Source organism: Oryx dammah, unplaced genomic scaffold (genome assembly GCF_014754425.2).
Source record: "Oryx dammah isolate SB20612 unplaced genomic scaffold, SCBI_Odam_1.1 HiC_scaffold_16, whole genome shotgun sequence".
NCBI lineage: Eukaryota > Metazoa > Chordata > Mammalia > Artiodactyla > Bovidae > Oryx > Oryx dammah.
This window is the reverse complement of record NW_024070200.1, coordinates 38,168,366-38,189,727: the sequence shown is the minus strand read 5'-3', so window position 1 is coordinate 38,189,727 and position 21,362 is coordinate 38,168,366. Positions and strand designations below refer to the sequence as shown.

The 21,362-nt window shown below is 46.7% G+C and overlaps 1 protein-coding gene across 1 annotated transcript; it reads right to left on the bottom strand.

Annotated features, from left to right (window-relative positions):
• Positions 1-2,367: 2,367 nt before the first annotated feature.
• Positions 2,368-17,423, bottom strand: CHRNA3 (cholinergic receptor nicotinic alpha 3 subunit). Its single transcript, XM_040257338.1, has 5 exons — positions 17,282-17,423; positions 17,124-17,168; positions 15,883-15,992; positions 8,675-9,686; positions 2,368-3,627 (listed from the first exon to the last, which is right to left on the bottom strand). The coding sequence occupies exons 1-5, from the start codon at positions 17,300-17,302 to the stop codon at positions 3,499-3,501; spliced, it is 1,317 nt and encodes a 438-aa protein (XP_040113272.1). The 5' UTR covers positions 17,303-17,423; the 3' UTR covers positions 2,368-3,498.
• Positions 17,424-21,362: the final 3,939 nt, after the last annotated feature.

Genomic DNA, 21,362 nt, shown 5'->3' with positions numbered 1-21,362 from the left:
TCAATTTAGAGTTCTTAGCTCTTGAGACAACAGATAACTTATTTATTTATAGTAAGCAACAGGTCTATGTTCAAGTCAACACTCTTTGGAAGGCAGAAGGGATCCTATCTAATTTGCATTTTATTGTAGGCAGGTGTTTAATGCTATTTAACGAGTGACAGTCTCCTGATTTGATGAGTTTAAATAAGTCTGTTGGTTGTCACAGCTTGTCAATATCCCCCAATCCTTATTATTATATCTCCACTACTCTTACTTTAAAAAGTGAAAGTCATTCAGTCGTGTCCGACTCTTTGCGACCCCAGGGACTGACTATACAGTCCATGGGATTCTCCACTCCAGAATACTGGAGTGGGTAGCCTTTCCCTTCTCCAGGGGATCTTCTCAAACCCAGATCTCCTGCACTGCAGGTGGATTCTTTACCAGCTGAGCTACCAGGGAAGCCCAGGAATACTGGAGTGGTACCCTATCCCTTCTCCAGTGGATATTCCTGACCCAGAAATCGAACTGGGGTCTCCTGCATTGCAGGTGGATTCTTTACCAGCTGAGCCACCATGGAAGCCTTACTTAAAAAATTTACATGTAAATAGATTTTATAGAAATCTTCTTTTGGTTTATTGAAACATGAGTCACGGTGGGCTGCAATTTTGTCAGTTTTATTTTTGCATAGGAAAAACATCATAACGACTAGTGAGAAGATTAAAACAGTTTCTGTAAATCATCATCTTTTGCCAGTACTCAGATTCAGAAGTAGAGTATGGGATACGTGTACTTTAATAATTTATCTAAAGCAATGGTTCTCAACCAGGGGCAGTTTTGCTTCGAGGGGACACTTAAAAATCCTTGGAGACATTTTTGGTCATTGTACCTGGCAAGGGATGGGGTATGTTATTGGCATCTAGTGGGTAGGGGCTAGGGTCTGGGTAAAGATCCTACAGTATACAGGATAGATCTGCTCCTCAACACAGAATTAATCTGGCCCCAAATGTTACCAGTGCTAAGGGTGAGAAATCCTGTTCTGAAGACTCATTAACAACGAATGTGTGGCTAAGCATAAGCTCTCTTCAGTTCAGTTCAGTAGCTCAGTTGTGTCCAACTCTTTGCGACCCCATGAATCGCCGCACGCCAGGCCTCCCTGTCCATCACCAGCTCCCAGAGTTCACCCAAACTCATGTGCATCAAGTCGGTGATGCCATCCAGCCATCTCATCCTCTGTCGTCCCCTTCTCCTCCTGCCCCCAATCCCTCCCAGCATCAGGGTCTTTTCCAATGAGTCGAAAGTCTTCGCATGAGGTGGCCAAAGTATTAAGAGTTTCAGCCTCAGCATCAGCCCTTCCAATGAACACCCAGGACTGATCTCCTTTAGCATGGAATGACTGGATATAATCTCTCTTAATCATTTAGAATTATGCAAGATATATAAGGCCATCCAAAATGGGGGCATGGTCCTGGGACTCTTGAAAAACAGTAAAAGATTAAAAAAAAAAAGAAGTGCATGGTAAGAAATGACAGTAGTGAGGTCTTGCTGAAATGATATAAACTTCAAGGAGATCATGAGCTAAATAAGAAAACCATTGGGAAATCTGTTGTGATACTGAACCAAACAATTCTTCTCATTTCTGAACAGCAAGGTTGTTTTTTTCTTCTCATCCAGCTATGTCTCCACCACTAAAAAAAACCTAGTTTCTATATTTAGTCCATTTTTACATGGTCCATAGCACAGCATGTTACTTATCACTGTAGAAGAATTATATTTTGACATTTTTTTACCTAATCCAAAGGCTAGTTAAATGTTCATTTACCTATAATACTCTTGACATTTTTCTTGCGTGAATCTTTTTTTAACAAAAGTCAAGCCAACTGGATAATAAGTAAGCTTTGAAATTGCCAAAAGCAAAGCCAGTAGTGTGATGATAGGAACCTCTAGTAAGAAAAAGCTTACATGTAAGACCCAGTGATCCCTCAGCGCTGCCCAAGAGGCTGGGACCCAGCAATCCCCCAGCGCAATCCAGCAGGCGGCGACCCAGTTGTCACCCAAGAAAGTCCAGGAGACTGGGACCCAGCGGTTCCCCGGCATAGCCCGGGAAGCCGGAACCCAGAGCTTCCTCAGAGTTATGCAGGATCCAGATACCAGTTTCTGAAAACGTTCCGCGCTCAGAAGCAAGAGAGCCAGGCAAGGTCCAGGTGAAAGCCCCTCCTGGAACCCTGTTCTCCTAAGTCCTGTTCTGCTGCAGAAGCTGAGAAAAGAATGGTGTGCATTTTTGATTTTCGGTTTCCCTGGTCCCCGCCACTCCCTGTTAAAGGTTTGCAAACATGAATCTGAAGAGTTCTAATAAAGAATCGAATTTCAAAAAAAAAAAAAGAATTTACACTCAGAAGAAAACAGGACAAATGCTTTATGACATTAGATTTGGCAGTAGTTTCTTGGATATGACACAAAAAAGCATAGGTAATAAATGAAAAAACAGATAAATTGGACTTCTTGAAAATTTTAAAAATTTGTGCATCAGAAGATACTATCAACAGTAATGAAGACAACCCACAGAATGGGAGAAGATATTTGCAAATCATACATCTGATAAAGGATTAATATCCAGAATATAAAGAGAACTAAAAAAACAACCCAATTCAAAAATGGGCAAAGATCTTGAAGAGACATTCCTCCAAAGAAGACATAAGAATGGCCACTAAACTCATGAAGAATCCTCAAAATTACTAACAATTAGAGAAATGCAAATCAAAATCACAATGGGATACCGCTTCACAACCTGTAGGTCTGCTATTGTCAAAAAACACAAAACGATAAGTACAATGAGGACGTGGAGAAACTCGTGCGTTGCTGATGGGAATGTAAAATGGCATAGCCCTGGTGGAAAACAGAATGGCAGTTCCTCAAAACATTAAAAATAGAATTAACAAATGATCAAACATTTCTACTTCTCGGTATATCCCTAAAAGAATTGAAAGCAAGGTACAGAAGAGAGATTTGTACACCCATATTCGTAGCAGCATTATCCACAACAGGTAAAACCTGGGAGCAACCCAAGTCTCCATCAACAGATAAATGGACAAGTAAAATGTGTATACTTGCAACTGAGTATTATTTAGCCTTAAAAAGTAAGGAAATTCTGCAATATGCTACACCATGGATGAACCTTTAGGGACATTCTGCAACATGAAACAAGCCAGTCACAAAAAAGACAAATACTGTATGATTGCACTTACATGAAGTACTTAGCTTAGTCAAAATCATAAAGACAAAGTATTATGGTGGTTGCTGGGGAGAATGGGGAGTGATTGTTTAAATGGTCTAGAGTTGGGTGGGATGGTGGTGATGGTTACATAACAATGTGAATATATTTACCACTGAACTGTGTACTTAAATATGGTTTAGAGGATAAATTTTATGCTAAGTGTACTTTACCACGGCGAAAAATAAAAAGTAAGCCCACTCTCCCTCAACGCCCATGAATAACCTCATAAATAACACACAGTTTAGTTCTTACGCATCGTCCCTGGTCATCAAGGGTTGTAGAAACAATCCTGCCGTCCCTAAAATGCACACCAGGATGAAAACCCACAGAAAAATACGATCAATCACCATGGCAACATACTTCCAATCGTCTTGAATCTGAAAGACAAAAACAAAAATCACGAGAAGAAAAAATAAAGCAGGAAGGAAAAGGCAAACTGAGCATATTTTCAATACCAAATATTTAATAAATGGGTTTCAGGAGGAGAAGAAACCATTCTGCTGCCAACATGCAAGAAAACTTTTTTTTCCTAATTGATGAATGTAGTCTGAGGAAATCTACCCTTCTCGTGTTTCTCTATGCCCTAGAAAAACAGGAATAAAGTATCTGTCATATTAAATGCTTTAAAATCAGAAATTTCTTTTTTTTTTAAAGATTTTTTTTTGGATGGGAACCATTTTTAAAGTTTTTATTGGATTTGTTACAATATTGCTACCGTTTTATGTTTTGGTTTTCTGGCCGGGAGGCATGTGGGGTCTTAGGTCCCTGACCAGAGATCGAACCTGCACCCCCTGCCTTGGAAGGTGAAGCCTTAACCACTGGACCGCCAGGGAACTCCCATAAATAAGAAATTTCTTAATATATACATAACCCATTTCCCCCACCCCCCAAATTGAATTCTAATTTATAAAGTTAGTTAAACCAGTTACTTGACTTATATTTCTGTGGGAGGATTCTGGGCCCTTGTTAGAATAGCTAATGCAATCCAACATCATTTACCATTATTTCAAAGTACTAGCTCTTATCCAGTTTTAGATAAACAAGCACACCAGGGCAAGCCCCTCATCACTCTCACACAGCCCCCCTGTCCCCAACTAGCCAATTATCATCTTCAATTATAAGGCCAAAGTATCATAGAATTCTGTATAGTTATAGGACAGGTTCAAAGTCAGAAACAATTGCTGACAATAAAGTAAAAGATGGAAGAAAGAGCAAGTCTAATTGTATAAAATAGAGCTTCAATTTTGGCTTGAAATAGGAAGGAGAACTGCACATTAATTACACTCCTAGACAACTCAGAAAGCAAGGAAACCATAATTGAATTGAGAAAAAGAGAACCCATGAATCAACTGATTTTTTAAGAAATAATCACATAATAAAGAGGCAGCATGCGATTTAGTAATTTAATTAAGTGGACTGAGATGGGGCTGGGAGACCAAGATTTTATTTCATCATTATGAACTTGAGTCAATGTGTCCTCTCGATGACACTGAGAAGTCAATGGATTAGAACTATAATGCACTATTTGCCACAAGGTACTTTATTCAAATCCCTAAGACTGGTTTGTAAAAGCTTCAAGTATAAAATAGACCCTGTAATTTTAACCCCACTACTGGCTAAACCTCCTGAGGCTCTAGGAAGCAGTGGGGTGGAAAAAGCAAGACTTGTTACAATTCCCAGCTCTGCTCCTTTCTGGGTGTGAGAATCTGGTTCAAATATGTGACCTCACTTAGCCTCAATTTCCTCATTGGTAAATCAGGGATAAGAACAGTACCTACTTCAGAGAGTTGTTATGAAGATTAAATGAAATATGTGCCTTGCACAGGGTCCTTAATGAATAATACCTATTGATATTAATGCTGATTTTTAAAATGATGCATTATAAATCTCCCTCTGACAGCATTTCACATGGTTTAGCCTGGTGAAGAAAGAGTGAACTCGGGTCTTACACATAATACAAACAGTGCTGCAAAGAGATCTGGGTGAAAATTAACTGTGTGTCTAGCTCTGGGTATTTCGGCACAATGATATTGGCTATTCTTTGGAAACTCTGGCACTAATGATGCATGAACAGGTAGATGAGTGTTAGGCAGAATGGTAAACTGGCCCAAGCACCTGGTGTCATCCCTCAGCCCAACCCCGCAGATGTCCCAGAGAGGAAACTGCAGTAAAGATGGTCAGAAACACGGATAGGTGTGGCTTGGTGAGTGTGGGCATGAGGGTGGGGTTGGAGGAGGAGGGTCTTGTTAGAAGGACGAACTGGGGAGGGATTGATTGTGCTCCTCTCCCCCAACCCTGTGCCTCCTTCCAGCCTGGCTACTCCTGGGCCAGAGAGGCAGGTGGGGCCGCCTGTGAGCAAAGTGGAGCCGGGAAGAGAGCAGAGAAGGTGCCCACTGACTGGCTGGGCCTGAGACTTCCGTCCTCACTCCCCACATCAAAGATGAAACCACCACAGCGGAGTGAAAGGGACGAGGAGGAGATCTTGAGGGACAAGGTAACAGAAGAATAAAAAGAGAGCACATGGCTTTCAATCAGCAAAAGAAATTTAAAAAGCACAACAAGAATTTGAGGCAAAAAAAAAAAAGTAAATGGAAAACATGAAATAAGATGAATGAAATTTAACCCTCGGAAAACTAATTACAATACATATAAATAAATCATTGATCAAAAGTCAGACTCTGGTTGGAATGAATAAAATAACAGATATACATACATCTATAGATATATCTCTGTATCTATATCTCAACCAAACAAGTTGTCTCAGACTTATTAGCTCAGAAGATCATGGCTCTGATCTGTGCACACCTCTAAGACCTCAAGAGCAACTCATGCAGTGGAACCAGTCTTGAAGGATCAGCTGTCAAAACCATCAAACAAAAGTATTAACATGAGACCACAAGCTCCCTAACTAGTTTTCTAATTTGTAACCCAATCCTACCTTAACTCTGAATTTAGAGTGTTAAACTCCTCACAAATGTGAGCAAGTAAGGGTCACCAACACAGCTCGAGAAGAGCCAAGGCAGGGGACACGGTGACACTCCTGTCCTTTTAGGACCTGGTGTGTCCAGGGACAGTCATTCAGGGGCTCCCAGCACCCTCACGAGATGGCTCTGGGAGAACTGGGCCTGTTTCGTCTGAATTCCTAGGAGGTCAGGACAGTTAAAACCAGCCAAGTTGGAGCCGGGGAATTAGGAAATTAAAACATCTCTGGGAAACTATGTACACAGTAGCTTGTCAGTCACACAGTAAGACAGAAAAAGGAATCCTTCGGACAGCCCAACTCCCCAGAGCACTGAGTAGGCATCTTTATTGTAACACCTGCTCACAAACAGGTAGCAATCCACTGCCCTGGGGTCCAGATTTCTGCATTCTCTGGAAAAACAATGGGACCACATCGCCAGATGACCAGAGGTGAGCAGTGGCTGCCTCTTGAGATGAACCATGTGCCTCTAGTTGGGAGCAGCAGACACAGAAGTGTAAAGCTTCCCCATCATTAATACCTATCACTATTTCTAACATAAGATTTTTGGAGGAAATAGAGGTCCACCCAATTATCACTCAAAAGAAGTGACGATTTTAAAAGTAGAGAAATGTTAGAGTATCTGCAAAAGTGATTAGTGTTAGACCAACGAGAGATTTTCACTAATCATGTACTCAATGTCCAAAAATTGCTTCAACAGAATCTGAAGGCAGGCCTGACCTTTTGGCTAAATTTCTGACATCATCGGGAGGCTGTGCATTGTAACAGTCACAAGATGGGCACAGAGTTGCTCGGATGGGTGGGATAAGGAGATAGGGCCGCTGTCTCTGTCTCCCTTCCGTCTCATCCACTCCCATTAATATGCCATTCACAGCTGAAAAAGAGGCTCTAGACATTCCCTACCAACATTAATTATCTCCAGGGCATCAGGAGATGAAATTATCTAGTAATTAGCTCTCTTCTAATAAGCAACTTAAGGCAGAGCATAACCTTGTGGGTAAACAGTGGGAGCAGCCAAACACGTGAGTGTAAAGCTTCCCCATCATTAATACCTATCACTAGTTCTAAAATAAGATTTTTGGAGAAAATAGAAGTCCACCCAATGAAAAAACCATGGGCAAGAGTGTGAATAGATATTTCACAAAAGATATCCAAATGGCCAATAAGCATATGAAAAGGAGACCTAGTCATTACTCAACCAGGACATGCTAATTAAAACATCAAGTAATGCCAGTTCACCCCGCTGGCAAGGATAGGCGGCAGCTGGGGACTCTCAAACATTGCCAGTGGGTGTGTCAATCGGCTTAGACATTTTGGAAACCCGACAGTATCCACTAAAGTGGAAAATACATCTCTGCAGTGATCCAGCAGTTCCATCCTTAGGTGTGTGTCCAGGAGAAACGAATGTATATATTCACCCAAAGAGATGTATAAGAACATTTACAGCCGCCTTATTCACAATAGCCCCAACCTGGAAACAACCAAACATCCAACAATTGTAGAGGGAATGAATAAACAGAAGGCGGTGGTGTCTTATTGCAGAATATTCCACAGCAGTAACAAACCCAAAGGATAAACCTCAGACGTTTTGTGCATTTTGTTGAAAGAAAGAACTCAGATATGAAAGAGGTTATGCAATGCCACTTATATGAAGTTCAAGAATAGGTAAAATCAGGGACTTCCCTGGTAGTCCAGTGACTAAGACTCCACATTCCCAATGCAGGGCCCAGGTTCAATCCTTGGTCAGGGAACTAGATCCTGTATGCCACAACTAAGAGCTAGTGCAGCCAAATAAGTTTAAAAACTTTTTAAAAAATAGGTAAAATTAATGTAAAAGAGGCCAGGATCAGTGGTTACTAAGGAGGGAGGGAGTGGGGTACTGACTGGGAGGAGCACGAGGGAGCTTTCTGGGGCACTGGAAATGTTCCATGTCTTTATCTAGATCATGGTTCCATGAGTGTACATGTAATAATTCACTGAACTGTATGCACACTTAAGACATGTGTACCTTATATAAATTACACTTACAGAGGGATGGGGGGACAAAATCGGTAAAGTTTAAAATGTCAGCTCAGCTAATCAATACTAATTGGAGATCATCTGGTCTCACTCCCTCTTCCAGCCTACCTCCTAATCCATTCTCTCTTGGCATTAGGAGTTCCTAGGGCCTAAAAGGCTGGCAGCCCAGGAGCTAAATGCAAGGCACCACATACAACCTTTATCATCCCATTTTACAGAAGACAAGACAGGCTCACACAGGTGAGGCAACATATCCAAGGATATGTAACTGGTACATGGAAGAGCAGGTCTGAAAACAGCTCACTGATGCCAGTCTAATTTCTTAACCCCACCCTAAGCCTTGTCCACAAAGAACCAATAAATGTTGAATGAGTGACTAATTCACTACTAAATGACTACATTAGTAATAACAGACACAGCCTTACCTCTTTGGCTTCATTTTGTGCTTTCATATTTTCAGCAATATACTTGACACTTTGGATAGCTTCTTTGATTTCCGGTGACAGAGCAGAGAGGGACAGCACAGCGTCAACAGATTCAGAACTGGAGCTTCTCGTGAGGTTGGCACTGAAATTGGAGATTTTTGCCCTGCGATGGTGGCAGTAGCCGCACAGCCCGTCCTGGCAGGGGTAGCCTTCCTTGCAGCCCTTGGACTCTATGCGACTGAAGCAATTCAGGTTTGAGAGCTCAGCGCTATAGAAGGGTCTTGGCCTCTGAGGGTTACCCTCGTTGCTTGCTGGCCTGGTCATGAACATGATCCTGGGAAGCAAGTTCAAGAATATGGTCTTCACCCATGTGGGCATCGTGTGGGTGGTCGGGGTCCTGTAGTGCACGTTGAGCACGAAGACGGTGATGACGATAGACAAGGTTACAAAGATCATGGTGAAGAGGAGGTACTCGCCGATTAGGGGAATCACCAGCGAGGTGGACGGGATGGTCTCAGTGATCACCAGGAGAAACACAGTCAAGGAGAGGAGGACTGAGATGCAGAGGGTCACCTTCTCACCACAGTCGGAAGGCAGGTAGAAGACGAGCACAGTCAGGAAGGAGATGAGCAGGCAGGGGATGATGAGGTTGATGGTGTAGAACAGGGGCAGGCGCCGGATGTAGAGAGAGTAGGTGATGTCCGGGTAGATCTCCTCACAGCAGTTGTACTTGATGTCGTGCTTGTAACCAGGGGCTTTGATGATGGCCCACTCGCCACTCTCCCAGTAGTCCTTGAGGTTCATGGAGGAGCCAATCAGGACCAGGTCGATTTTTGCCTTGTCGTAGGACCAGGAACCGAACTTCATGGTGCAGTTCTGGTAATCAAACGGGAAGTAGGTCACGTCGATTTTGCACGAGCTCTTAAAGATGGCTGGGGGGATCCAGGTCACTTCCCCCGTGTACTTGAGTAAAGCTTTGGTCTTGTCATCCACTTGGAAATCTCCAACAGCACTGTGAAAACAAACAGGAGGCGTGTGGCACACACGTCATCTAGTCCAGCCTCTCACACTGCCAGCTGGGAAACAGCAAGTGGCGACTTGTAAAACTGCAGAATATAAGCGTTCAAAGCGCTATAAAAAGTCTCCCAGGTCACCATTCCATTTACCAATGGAGATACTGAGGCCGCCCAGAACCCCCCACCTACAGTCTGACACACTCATCGTCATGCTCCCTGACCCAGGCCGTGTCACCCAGGTTCATTCCACACCATGCGACTCCCTACTTGAAACTTACTGCGCGTGTGCATGCTCAGCTGCTCCAGTTGTGTTCCACTCTACAACCCTATGCACTGCAGCCCGCCAGGCTCTTCTGTCCATGGAATTCTCCAGGCAAGAATACTGGAGTGGGTTGCCATTCCCTCCTTTAGGAGATCTTCCCAACCCAGGTATCCAACCCACATCCCGTGCATCGCAGGTGGATTCTTTACCCACTGAGCCACCTGGGAAGCCCTGATATTTACTGCAGTGAGGTGAAGTCGCTCAGTCGTGTCTGACTCTTTGCGACCCCATGGACTATAGTCCACCAGGCTCCTCTGTCCATGGGATTCTCCAGGCAAGAATACTGGAGTGGGTTGCCATTTCCTTCTTCAGGGAATCTTCCTAACCCACAGATCGAACCCAAGTCTCCCGCATTGCAGGCGGACGCTTTAACCTCTGAGCCACCGGGGAAGCTATTCCCAAATGCCAGGGAGTTTTCTCCTTTAATTAAAAAAATAAAAGAAATTAACGAACTTGGTTGTTTGGAGGCAGGTGTTCAGGTCCCTGTAGTTTGGTCCTTGCAATGCCGCCTCCTTCTGTCCTCAATTGGGTGCCCAATATGTGTATACCCATGCATGCTGAGCCACACCCTGGACCTCCAAGGGCTGTGCAGACCACCGTGGAAGCCCACTCCCATTAAACTGAGCCCTGTTAGATGGGTCTATTACCAGGCTCTGACTCTGGATTCTGGTTCTCCGGTTCACCACACTCCCTCATTCTTCCCTGTACTGTTCTAGAAAGAATAATCACATTTTCTGATTCCTTGTCTTTTAAACCCAGCACGCAGGTTCCTTTGCCTTCTGTGTCCCTATCCTTCGCCATGTTCTCCCCACGCTCCTTCTCCCTTAGCTACATCCACCCTGACTTCTTTCTAGGCAGAGATAGATATTATTCTTAGAGTTGGCTTGCTGGCATTTATCAGCTGGCTTGTGCAATGGAAGATTTTCTGTCAACCAACTCAATATCCTGTCCAGTCTCACATCTGAGAGTGAAGCCAGCCAGTCCTCAAAACAGTGGCTTTGCCCAGTGAAGGCTCTTGATATTTTCCTGGGTCAGCCAGCCTTTGACTGGTTTCTTAGAGTTCTGTATTTGAAGGCGTACATGTCCTAAGGCAACAACTAACACACCAATTTACCCAAAAACCTGAACATTTAGAGATATCCTGTCTGGTTGTTACTGGATACCATTGTGTGAAGGCAGAAGGGAGGTGTCTGGGGCCTGTCTCCTTGCTGGTCTCTGGCCCTCCCACCCTCACATGTTCTGTTGAGCAGGACAGTCATTACATGTGGAACTTGAAGTCAAATCCATTAACCCCTTTACTCCAGCTAGACTGTCCCAGAAGTGCCCTGTGTTTATATGTTCTCAGCCCCACTTTATCATACTGGGCCCTCGGTTCCCCAGAAGATGATTCCTGACCCCAGGAAGAAAGGAGGGGTATGAGAAGTGGCGGGGTAGGGACCCATGCAATCCCAAGTGGACCTGACCACGTGGGGCAGGGAGGAGCTCTGGGAGGCTGGCCTACACTCCATGGAGGGCTGAGAGGACCCCTGGGAAGGCAGAAGCCTCCGGAACAACTTTCCTTAAGGCATCCTGGATCAACACAATGGACCTTCAGAGCCCAGGCACTAGTCCAGGAGTTGGCAAGCTATGGCCCACTGGCTTGGCCCCTATTTCTGTAAATAAATTTTTATTGGTGCATACACCCATACCCATTTGTGGTCTATTGTCTGCAAATATTAAGTGACAAGGACAGGGCTATATCGCTGTGACAGAGGCTGTAAGGCCTCCAAAGCCTAAAATACTACCTGGTCTTTCAGAGAAAATCTTGATGATCCCTGCTCCAGTCTAAGCCCCTCATTTCACTGAAGAGGAAACTGAAGGTCAGAGAGCAGGACTGCTTGCTCAGGGTCCCACAAAGAGTTTGTGGCAGATCCTTGAACACTTGAGGACTCATCACACTGCCCACATTATCAACAGAACTAGGTTACATGGAACCCTATGAAGCTCAGATGTGAGAGTGTGGGGTCAAACACCACCACCAACGGGACCTGCACAGGCTGCAGGCAGGGTTAGCTGCTGTGGAGGTGGCCAAGGGGAGTGGAGTTCTCCTGTCCTGAGGGCCCCAGACAGAAATCACCAAGAAGTATCTGGTCCTCAAAAGAGGGGATCCAGACTTTCCTAGCGATCCAGTGATTGGGAGTCTGTCTGCCAGTGCAGGGGGCACAGGTTCGATCCCTGGCCCAGGAGGATTCTACATGCGGTGGTGGCAACTGGGCCTGTGCACCACAGCTACTGAGCCCACGACCCTCAACTACTGAAGCCCAAGTGCCCCAGAGCCTGTGCCCCGCAACAAGAGAAGCCACTACAATGAGAAGCCTGTGTCCTGTCACTGGAGAGTGGCTGCCACTCGCTGCAACTAGAGAAAGCCCGTGCACAGCAACGAAGACACAGTGCAGCCGAAAATAAATAAATACATTTTAATAAATGCTAGCTCATCTTATTAAAAAGAAGAGGACCCCCGCTCTGTATTGCAGCCTTAGCAAGGGGAACAGTGGATCAGGCAGGGTGCCACTGGTTCCAGTTTGTGGGAGAAGACAAAATGATGGGCCCATGGAGGTCTGCAGAGAAGTCCGGACCAGCGTGGGCTTTTGATCTCAGAAAAACATGCCCCACCCCAACTGCCTTGCAGAAGGACAGAGACCCACCCAGAAAGAAAGCTTAATTGGGTAGGATCCAGATTGAAAAGGATGGGAAACTGGGGGTGAGAAGATGGTTCAGAAGCTAGAGAAACAGCCATCTAGAAGTGGCAGCTCTTAGGCTGTGGAGGTGGCTACATGGGGCATTTTTAAGAGAGTTATTTTTTTTTAAATATTTATTTAACTATTAACTTATTTGGCTGCAACAGGTCTTAGCTGTGGCACACAGGATCTTTAGTTGCAGCATGTGAACTCATGATTGTGGATGTGGGATCTAGTTCCCTGACCAGGGATCGAACTCAGGCCCCCTGCATTGAGAATGCAGTCTTAGCCACTGGACCACCATGGAAGTCCCTACACAGAGCTACACAGAGGGCACTACACAGAGGGGACTACTGGAGGAGGGAACTCCCAAGCAGGAGACACAGAGCTGCACTCTTACCCACAAAGGCTGAAACAAAAACAGCAAAGAAGGATAGACTGGACACATATTAACATACTGTAAGAAAAATGTGAAAAGTAATTGAATAACATGCAAGCAACACAAAAATATAGCCACAAAACAGATGAAACTGATAATCTGACATTATAAGTTAACCTAAAAGAGCAACCTTTAGAGACTTTGAAAGAGCAGCATAAATTAGAGACAGAAAAGTTAAGAATTTGGCTAAGTGACAGGAGTTCAATAAAGAACTGACAAAACGTAGGAAAGAACAGGAAAAAAAATTTTTTAAATCATTTTAGAAATAAAGATTAAAACATAACAACAAGCAGACACCATGGAAAGTATAGTGATTGAAATAAAAAAAGAAAGGAGAAAAAATGTAAATCAAAACGAGACAAAAAGAATTTGAGAGAAAATAACAGAGAATATAGGTAAAGAAGTTGTAATTTATGTGAAAAAGGAGTTCCTGGAGAGACAGAATAGCAATAGAAAGCAATAGAAGAGCAAATCTTAAAAACTCTAATTCACAAAAAATTTACTGGAATAAAAGAAGTCTTATTATGTATATGATACAGAGTAAAACAACTAGATTTTAAAGATAAATGAAAAATATCTTTGGGTTACCCAAGAAAAAGAACAGCCCTGGTTTATTTCTGTGGTCCAGGCACACTTATTAATAGAGTCCCTTTTCTCTCCCCAAAGTCACCAGATTATACAAGAAAAAGAAAATTAGATTGGCAATAGTTTTTGACAGCAATACTTCATACCAGAACACGAGTCAGCATTTTTAAGATTTTCATGAAAGGAAAATGTGAACCAAGGATTTTATATCAGCAAAATGACAAAAATATTACCTAAAAAGGGTACAGTGAGTTATGAAAGTGTGAGAACTTAGGGTATATTGTGTCCATGAACACTTTCTGAGGATTCTACTAGAGAACGAACTTCAGAAAACAAAAAACCATAGGAGAAACTGGCATAAGAAGGTAAAAGGTGTTTCTGGTGTGTTGAGATGAAACTTTCACCTGAGGTTTGGAGAAAATGAAGTTTTAGTTAGGCGAGAGGAGCTGGATGATTTTCTCTAAATGATATTTTCAGCTTCAGATTCCAAGAAATTCCTTTTGATATTTGCTTCTCTCCACATCTGATTTGAAACATTTCATTATATCTATCATTACTGTTCAAAGCATACATCCCTAAAGCACGCCAGCTGTTCACCCAAGATTGCCAGCAAGAAAACAGCTATGACTTTCAAATCATAAGATTAAAAGCTGTGCCCACTTTAATTCTATCTCAGGAAAAATTCTCACCACCCTGCCCAGCTCCCTAAGAGCCTCTGGACCAGGAGAGTTGTAGGATGGCTTACATTCTGCAAACCAGTTAATTTATCCTGTCCCAGTTCTTTAAGGGCCAATTTACAAGTTGCATGAAAGAAACATGAATGCTGTCTTTTCTTGGGAAAGCAATAAATAAAACATGGACCATCTTTGGAATGGGTAAAAGACTCCTCCTTTTAGTTCTTTTAGCCCATGACTAGAAAGTGGGATGCAGCTCCTCTAGTCCCAATACTAATAGTAAAACATATTAATTTGTACTAATATGGCAGACAAACCTAAACACAGAACGCTTTAAAATCAGATTTGACTAATTTTATATCAAATGTTTTGCTGAAAAATGCTCATTGTTTTTTTTCAAGACACTATAACTCCAGAGATAAAGGACAGGTGCAAACATGAAGTTTTGCAATACCCAGAGAATAAACTAGTACATACTATAAAATATCCATTAAAATTATGTGTGTCTAACAGAGGTTAACGGAGAAGGCAATGGCACCCCACTCCAGTACTCTTGCCTGGAAAATCCCATGGATGGAGGAGTCTGGTAGGCTGCGGTCCATGGGGTCGCTAAGAGTTGGACACGATTGGGAGACTTCACTTTCATGCATTGGAGAAGGAAATGGCAACCCACTTCGGTGTTCTTGCCTGGAGAATCCCAGGGACGGTGGAGCCTGGTGGGCTGCCGTCTATGGGGTCGCACAGGGTCGGACATGACTGATGCGACTTAGCAGCAGCAGCAGCAGCAGCAGCAGCAGAGATTAAATGCGTCAAGTGTCAGGTTTGCATGTAGAGAGGCTGGTTTTGGAGGTGCCAGGATGCTCAGGTTCAGAACAGCAGGAAAAGAACCTTTGAAAGCGAGAAAGAAGCAGGGCTTCCTGCCGCTGGTGGGCAAAGGCGTACGTACAGCATCAGGCTGGGAGGGAGCCTCTGTTAGGTGAGTAGAAGAATGAAGCTTTCCCGTGGCCTAACCATAGGGCCTGATGGGACCTGACTTTCAGGGAGGTAAAGCTCCTGCCTTGGTGACCAATGCCACTCCCATGTATTTCCTTCTTTGCCCTTCCTCTCTCTCATTGTATGTTTTGATATTATTACTCATGCCTGGCTTCCCTGATGTCTGGCAAACTCCTAGAGGCTAGGGGAGTGGTGGTTATTAATGTTTTGTGCCACCTTATCTCAACAACAACGGCATACGATTCTGACTTAAAGATGAGTTTTTAGCATGAAGAAAGGGAAGAGGGCTCTGGGCACCACCTGGCATATAGGAGATGCTCAATAAACACCTGTGGAATGAGTCAGATGAATGAAGCCCTCTTGGCAAAGGTCTCAGGACGCCTAGGCTGTAAAGCACGGAAAGCCAAGGACCCAGGTCCAGGCTGACAGCCCCGAGAGGGTGGGGGCCACCTGGCACCTTACTTGTTGTACAGTACAATGTCTGGCTTCCAGATCTTCTGCGCAGGGACGCGCATGAACTCGGCCCCATCATAGTCGGACGGGTTCCACTTCAGCTTGTAGTCGTTCCAGATCTGGGGGGAGGAGGCGGAGAAGGACCAGCGTGGTTTTACTTCTTGACACCACCCATCTTGGTGACTTCCCACCTCTGCCACACGTCACAGAGCCATGTCCGTGATGAAGACCACACTGGCCCGGTTCCTCCTGTGGGCGCTAGTCACGGGGCTAGCACTCGGCTGGGGCTGGCTGCCGGGAGCCGCTGCCTCCATGGCTGGGGCAAGCCCAGCCCCCAACAATCAATTAGGACCATTAGGGCTTTCTCCAGTCACTTCCAGGGCTAGGTCCAGGTCCCTGCCTTATGCTCCTGCTGTTTACATTCCTGAAATGGCTCAGATATGCCATGAAGCCCTAATAACAGAGTGCTAATGACACACAGAACCCCCTTTCTATCTCCAAGTTGAGCAGGGCTGGCCTCTGAAGGGTTCTGGGGAAGGAACCATAATCCCACCAGGACCCAAGAAGTATCTGGGTGCAGAGGCTGGGAGAGCTGAGTCCTGAGCGCCTAAGGAGAGAAATGACCTTAGGCTGTGGTCAAGGGGCATCTGTGCCACAGAGCGCTCCGTGGGCGCCGTGCCCAGCCTCCTGGGAAGGAAGGCTGCTGAGCTGAGCGGCCAGTTGGCTGGCCTGGTGGAAGAATCAGCCTTAGGTCAGTGAGTTATCTGTCCACGTCTGCACAGAGCTCCCTGGGCAGGACATGTGGGAGCTGATTTCTTTGGTCTCAATCCGAACAAGAAAATCCAGAACCCCAGCTCCCACCCTCCCAACTACAATGGTATATGATTCTGACTTAAGCATGAGTTTTTAGCAAGAGGAAGGGAAAGAGGTGTCTCAGGCAGCACCGTAGAATCAGAGGTCAGGGCTCCAGGCCTGGGTCTGCGCCATTTTGTATGAGCACGTGGGGCGGGGCAGGGTCTCTCTCTCTTTCCAGGCTTCAGTCTATTGTCTGTGACTTGAGGGGCTGGACCCTGCAGTGCTTCCAGGAGGGTGTAGGGCCCTACATGTGACCCCAAGCCCCAGAAGAGACAGACCAGCTAGTCAGTGGACCCCAATCTAGGTCCACATCTAGGCCCTTTGTTCTCGTTCAGGGATAGCAAATAAAATAGTTACCACCAGGGGGCAGCAGTGCTCAGGGTCTGGTCACTTACTTGCTTGAGCCACAGGTTAGTCTCCATGATCTGGTTTACTTCATCCTAGAAAGAGAGATTAAAGTAGATGGTGAATTACAAAAACAAGGCTGGTTCTGGGAAAGGCTCTTCCAGAAGCTCCATCCCCCACGGCCACGGCTTGTGGCTCTGACACCTACCACCTTCACCAGCTGAGACATGGACACCTCAAACTGGATGATGACCGGATCAGACACATTGGCCACTGGCCGGATGATCTCGTTGTAATCTTCAAACAGTCGCTCAAACAGGCGATGCTCGGCGTCGGAGGTGCTGGCCACTGAGGGAAGTAGCCCTGTCAGACCCTGGGGTAGTCATCACTTTCCCCCTCCCCAGGAACATCACATACCCACAGCCTCCCCTCCACCTGCTGGGGGTACTCTCTGGAACTCCAGACTTTCAGACTAGTCCTGAGCCTTCAAGTTTACAGACTAGAAAACTGAGGCCCAAGACAGAAGGGATTCCATCAGATCACACACATTCGATGAGAAGCACAGTGGTTACAAGCATGGGTTCTGAATTTGGATAGATCTGGTGCAAATCCTGACAGACTGCCTGGCAGTGGTGTGAACTTAGGCAAGTGGCTTAACCTGTCAGTGCTGGCATGTGGTAAGAGCTCAAGAACCATCATGACTATCTGTTACTACAGGGCAGGGGCGATACAAGTGCAGTCTGCCAGGGCACAGCCACAGCGGAGAGATGACCAGTCCACTCCCAAGGCAGGGGCACCCCAGGGTCAGAGGGAGACTGCAGCCCAGGACTGGGACTCTCCTTCTTCCCACCCAGGACTTTGCAGGGGTTTGGCCACCAAACCTCTTAGAAGCCGGGTGCCGACATGGCTCCCATGATCTCAGAGTGTGACCCACAGTCCCTGCTAACGATGTCTTCACATCTTGATCAAAGACCCTTCTTTCTCTGAAACCCCTGGGGGTTTCCTTTGTTGATAGGCCACGCCCCAGGCATTCTGAGTCAGCTGTCTTTTGCTTCTCACTTACAGATCTGGGAGAAATCTGGGGACGGGATGAGGGGAATCCTTGGTGAAGTTCAGCTCAGCTTCTCCAGGGATTTTGACCGCCCTCCCGGTCCGCCCCGCAGATAAAGACGGGGCCACAGTCAGGAGCTCCGTGTGGAGAGCCGGCGCTCTGTGTAGTGGCGGCCTCAGCCCCGGAAGGCAGGATCAGCGTTCTGAGTGCATGCTCACAACGTGGTCTCCCAACGGACGTCCAGCCCAGCTGCAGGGACCGCCGTGAGTCCTGCCAAACCCCTTGCCCCCTCGTATCTACCACCCCTCGCAGGACACTCAAAAAGTTTTCTGGCGTCGTCGGGTCTGGGCCGGCATTTCCCTAACAGGCTCCTCTAAGAGACCCGGCGGAAGGCGGGGAGGCGCCAGCAGCGCCTGAGAGGCGAGGACAAAGAGGAGAGGCTGGCGCCCCAAACGACTCCCCTCTGCCCCAGGTGGCCTTGGTCAAGCCTTTAGCCCGCAGCTTCCCCATCTATTCGTAAAACGAGGAGGTGGGCGGGATGCGGACAGTGGAACCCGCGGCCTGGGCGCGCCAGTGCGCCAAGCAGGACGACAGGCAGGGCTGGGACTCGAATCTGTAACCCCGGGCTGGGGAGGGCAGGCCCCCGGTGCGGGCCCTCCCCGCGCCTTCGGCCAGCGCCCAGAAGACTCTCAAGAATGGGGGATCCGAGGGGGAAACACGCACGCACGCACCCACCCACCTCGCCGCCGGGTCGGGGCCAGACCACACAGGGTGCGGGGCCCCGGCCACGACGCCCTTGTCCCTGCCTCTCCGCGCTGCGCTCGGGGCCGCAACCCCTACGGACCCTGGGTCCCGGCTCGGTCCTCCGGGTCTCCGTTGCCCCGCGCCCGTACCTGGCAGCAGAAGCAGAAGCAGCAGCGGCGCAGCCGGGAGCGGCGAGAGCTTCGCGGGGCGAACACCGCGCGGAAGGGCGCCCATAGCGGGTCGGCCCACGGGCCGGAGGCTCCGCGCGGACGGGGCGGGCGGCGGGGGGGCGGAGAGGAGCCGAAGAATCCGGAGCCGGCGGGGCGGTGGCGGAGACAGACTCGCGCGGCCAGGCGCGCAGCGCAGCTGCCCCGCTCGGCGTCGGACCCGGGCCCGGCGCGCAGAGCCCCGGCGGCCCCACCCACAAGCTCGGCGCGGCCCCGCCCGCCCCTGCGCGGTTCCGGAGCCTCTAACCCGAGAGAGGTGCGCTCGCTCCTGGAAGAAGGACCGGCGGGCGCCAGTGCGCTGTGCTGAGCGCTCTCTCCCCTCGCTCCGTGGTCGGTGCCGCCCACGGACAGACGGCTCCGCGCCGGGCCAATCGGAGCAGGTCTTGACCGACCACGGGGAAGAATAGGGGCCGCATCTCTGTCCCGGGCTTCCTGGGTGAGTGTGGGTCTCCCTCATCCCCGGGGTTGGGGACCATCGGGCTAGACGGATGATCGTCTGTCTGCCTGGAAGACTCTAACACACCTTCAAGACGAGGGCTCAGAATTTTGAATTTTGACACTATTCAGTAATTGTTCAATATTTTAGAAGTGATAATGGTTGTGTTTTTTTAAGAATCCTTATAGTTTACCACGAGGGAGAGGATGTGAGTCCGTTGAAACAGTATTGGCCCTGAGCTGGGGGTTATGCTATTCTATTGAATAAATATGTTTACAATGTCCCTTGATGAAAAAGTAAAACAAGAGAAAGAAATAAAAATGAGGCGTGGAGATGGAGCCAGCATAGAGAGCAGTGTGCTTTCCTGCGCGGGAATCCTCCTAAATCTCCACTGCCCACCGGCCCATCTGCACCCCTGAGTGCTCCAGGATGGTTGTGTGCTCGAGACTGCCCTGGGGTCCCTTGAGCTGTCTGACCACCCACTGGGAGTGCGGTGGGGTAGCTGCAGGCTTGCTACAGTCCCTTTAGCACAGGACAGGTGAGTCACCTTTATTATTTCCACAATGGTCCACCTGCCCACATTAAAACCGAACCAAAGGAAACATTTTACAAAACTCAGAAAATGTTTGTAAGAATTGGGACTTACTGTCAGGCCCCCATTTAGAGCATTCTCTTTGTCCTTGCAAGAAGCCCTTTATCTGAAAAATATTGCCAATCACATATCCAACAAAGGACTTGTATCCAGAACATCTAAAATAGCCTCAAAACTCAAAAGTAGGGACTTCTCTGGTGGTTCAGTGGTTGAAAAGCCACCTCGCAATGCAGGGGACGCCTTTCAGTCCCTGGTCAGGGAACTAAGATCCCACATCAGGGAGCAACTAAGCTGGGCATCACAATCAGAGTCTGCACTGCAGTGAAAGATCCCGTGTGTTGCAACTAAGACTCGACGAAACCCAATAAATACTTTTTTTCAAAAAGATTTTCTTCCTTATTAAAAAAACAAAACAAAACACAAAAGCAGGAATGGATGGGTATGAGGGATCTTATTAGAGTGATGCCAGTGTTCTAAAACTGAGTTATAATGATAAACTTATTAAACTCATTGAATTGTACACTTAAAATGGGTGGGTTTTGTGATACATAAAGTGCCAAGTGAAAGTGTTAGTCACTCGGTCATCTCGAACTCTTAGCCATCCCATGGGCTGTAGCTCGCTAGGCTCCTCTGTCCATGGGATTCTCCAGGCAAGAATACTAGAGTGCCATTTCCTCCTCCTTGGGATCTTCCCAACCCAGGGATTGTACCCAGATCACCTGCACTGTAGGCAGATTCTTTACTGTCTGAGCCACCAGGAATATCCAATACATAAATTATACCTAAATAGTTGTAAGATCTCAGCAGTAAGAAAACTAAAATGCAGTGTTAAAAATGAGCAAAAGAGTTAAACAGACACTTGACCAAAAAAAGGCAAAAAAAAAACTCGTGAAAAGATGTCAAACATCGCTAGCCATTGGCAGAGTTACAGTTAAACATACTCTCCCCATATGTGAAAGTTGAACTATAAAGAAGGCTGAGCACTGAAGAACTAATGCTTTCAAACTCTGGTGCTGAGAAGACTCTTGAGAGTCCCTTGGACTGCAAGGAGATCAAACCACTCAATCCTAAAGGAAATCAGCCCTGAATAGTCATTGGAAGGACTGATGCTGAACTGAAGCTCCAATATTCTGGCCACCTAATTCAAAGAGCTGACTCATTGGAATAGACCCTGTTGCTGGGAAAGATTGAAGGCAGAAGGAGAAGAGGGTGGCAGAGGATGAAATGGTTAGATAGCAT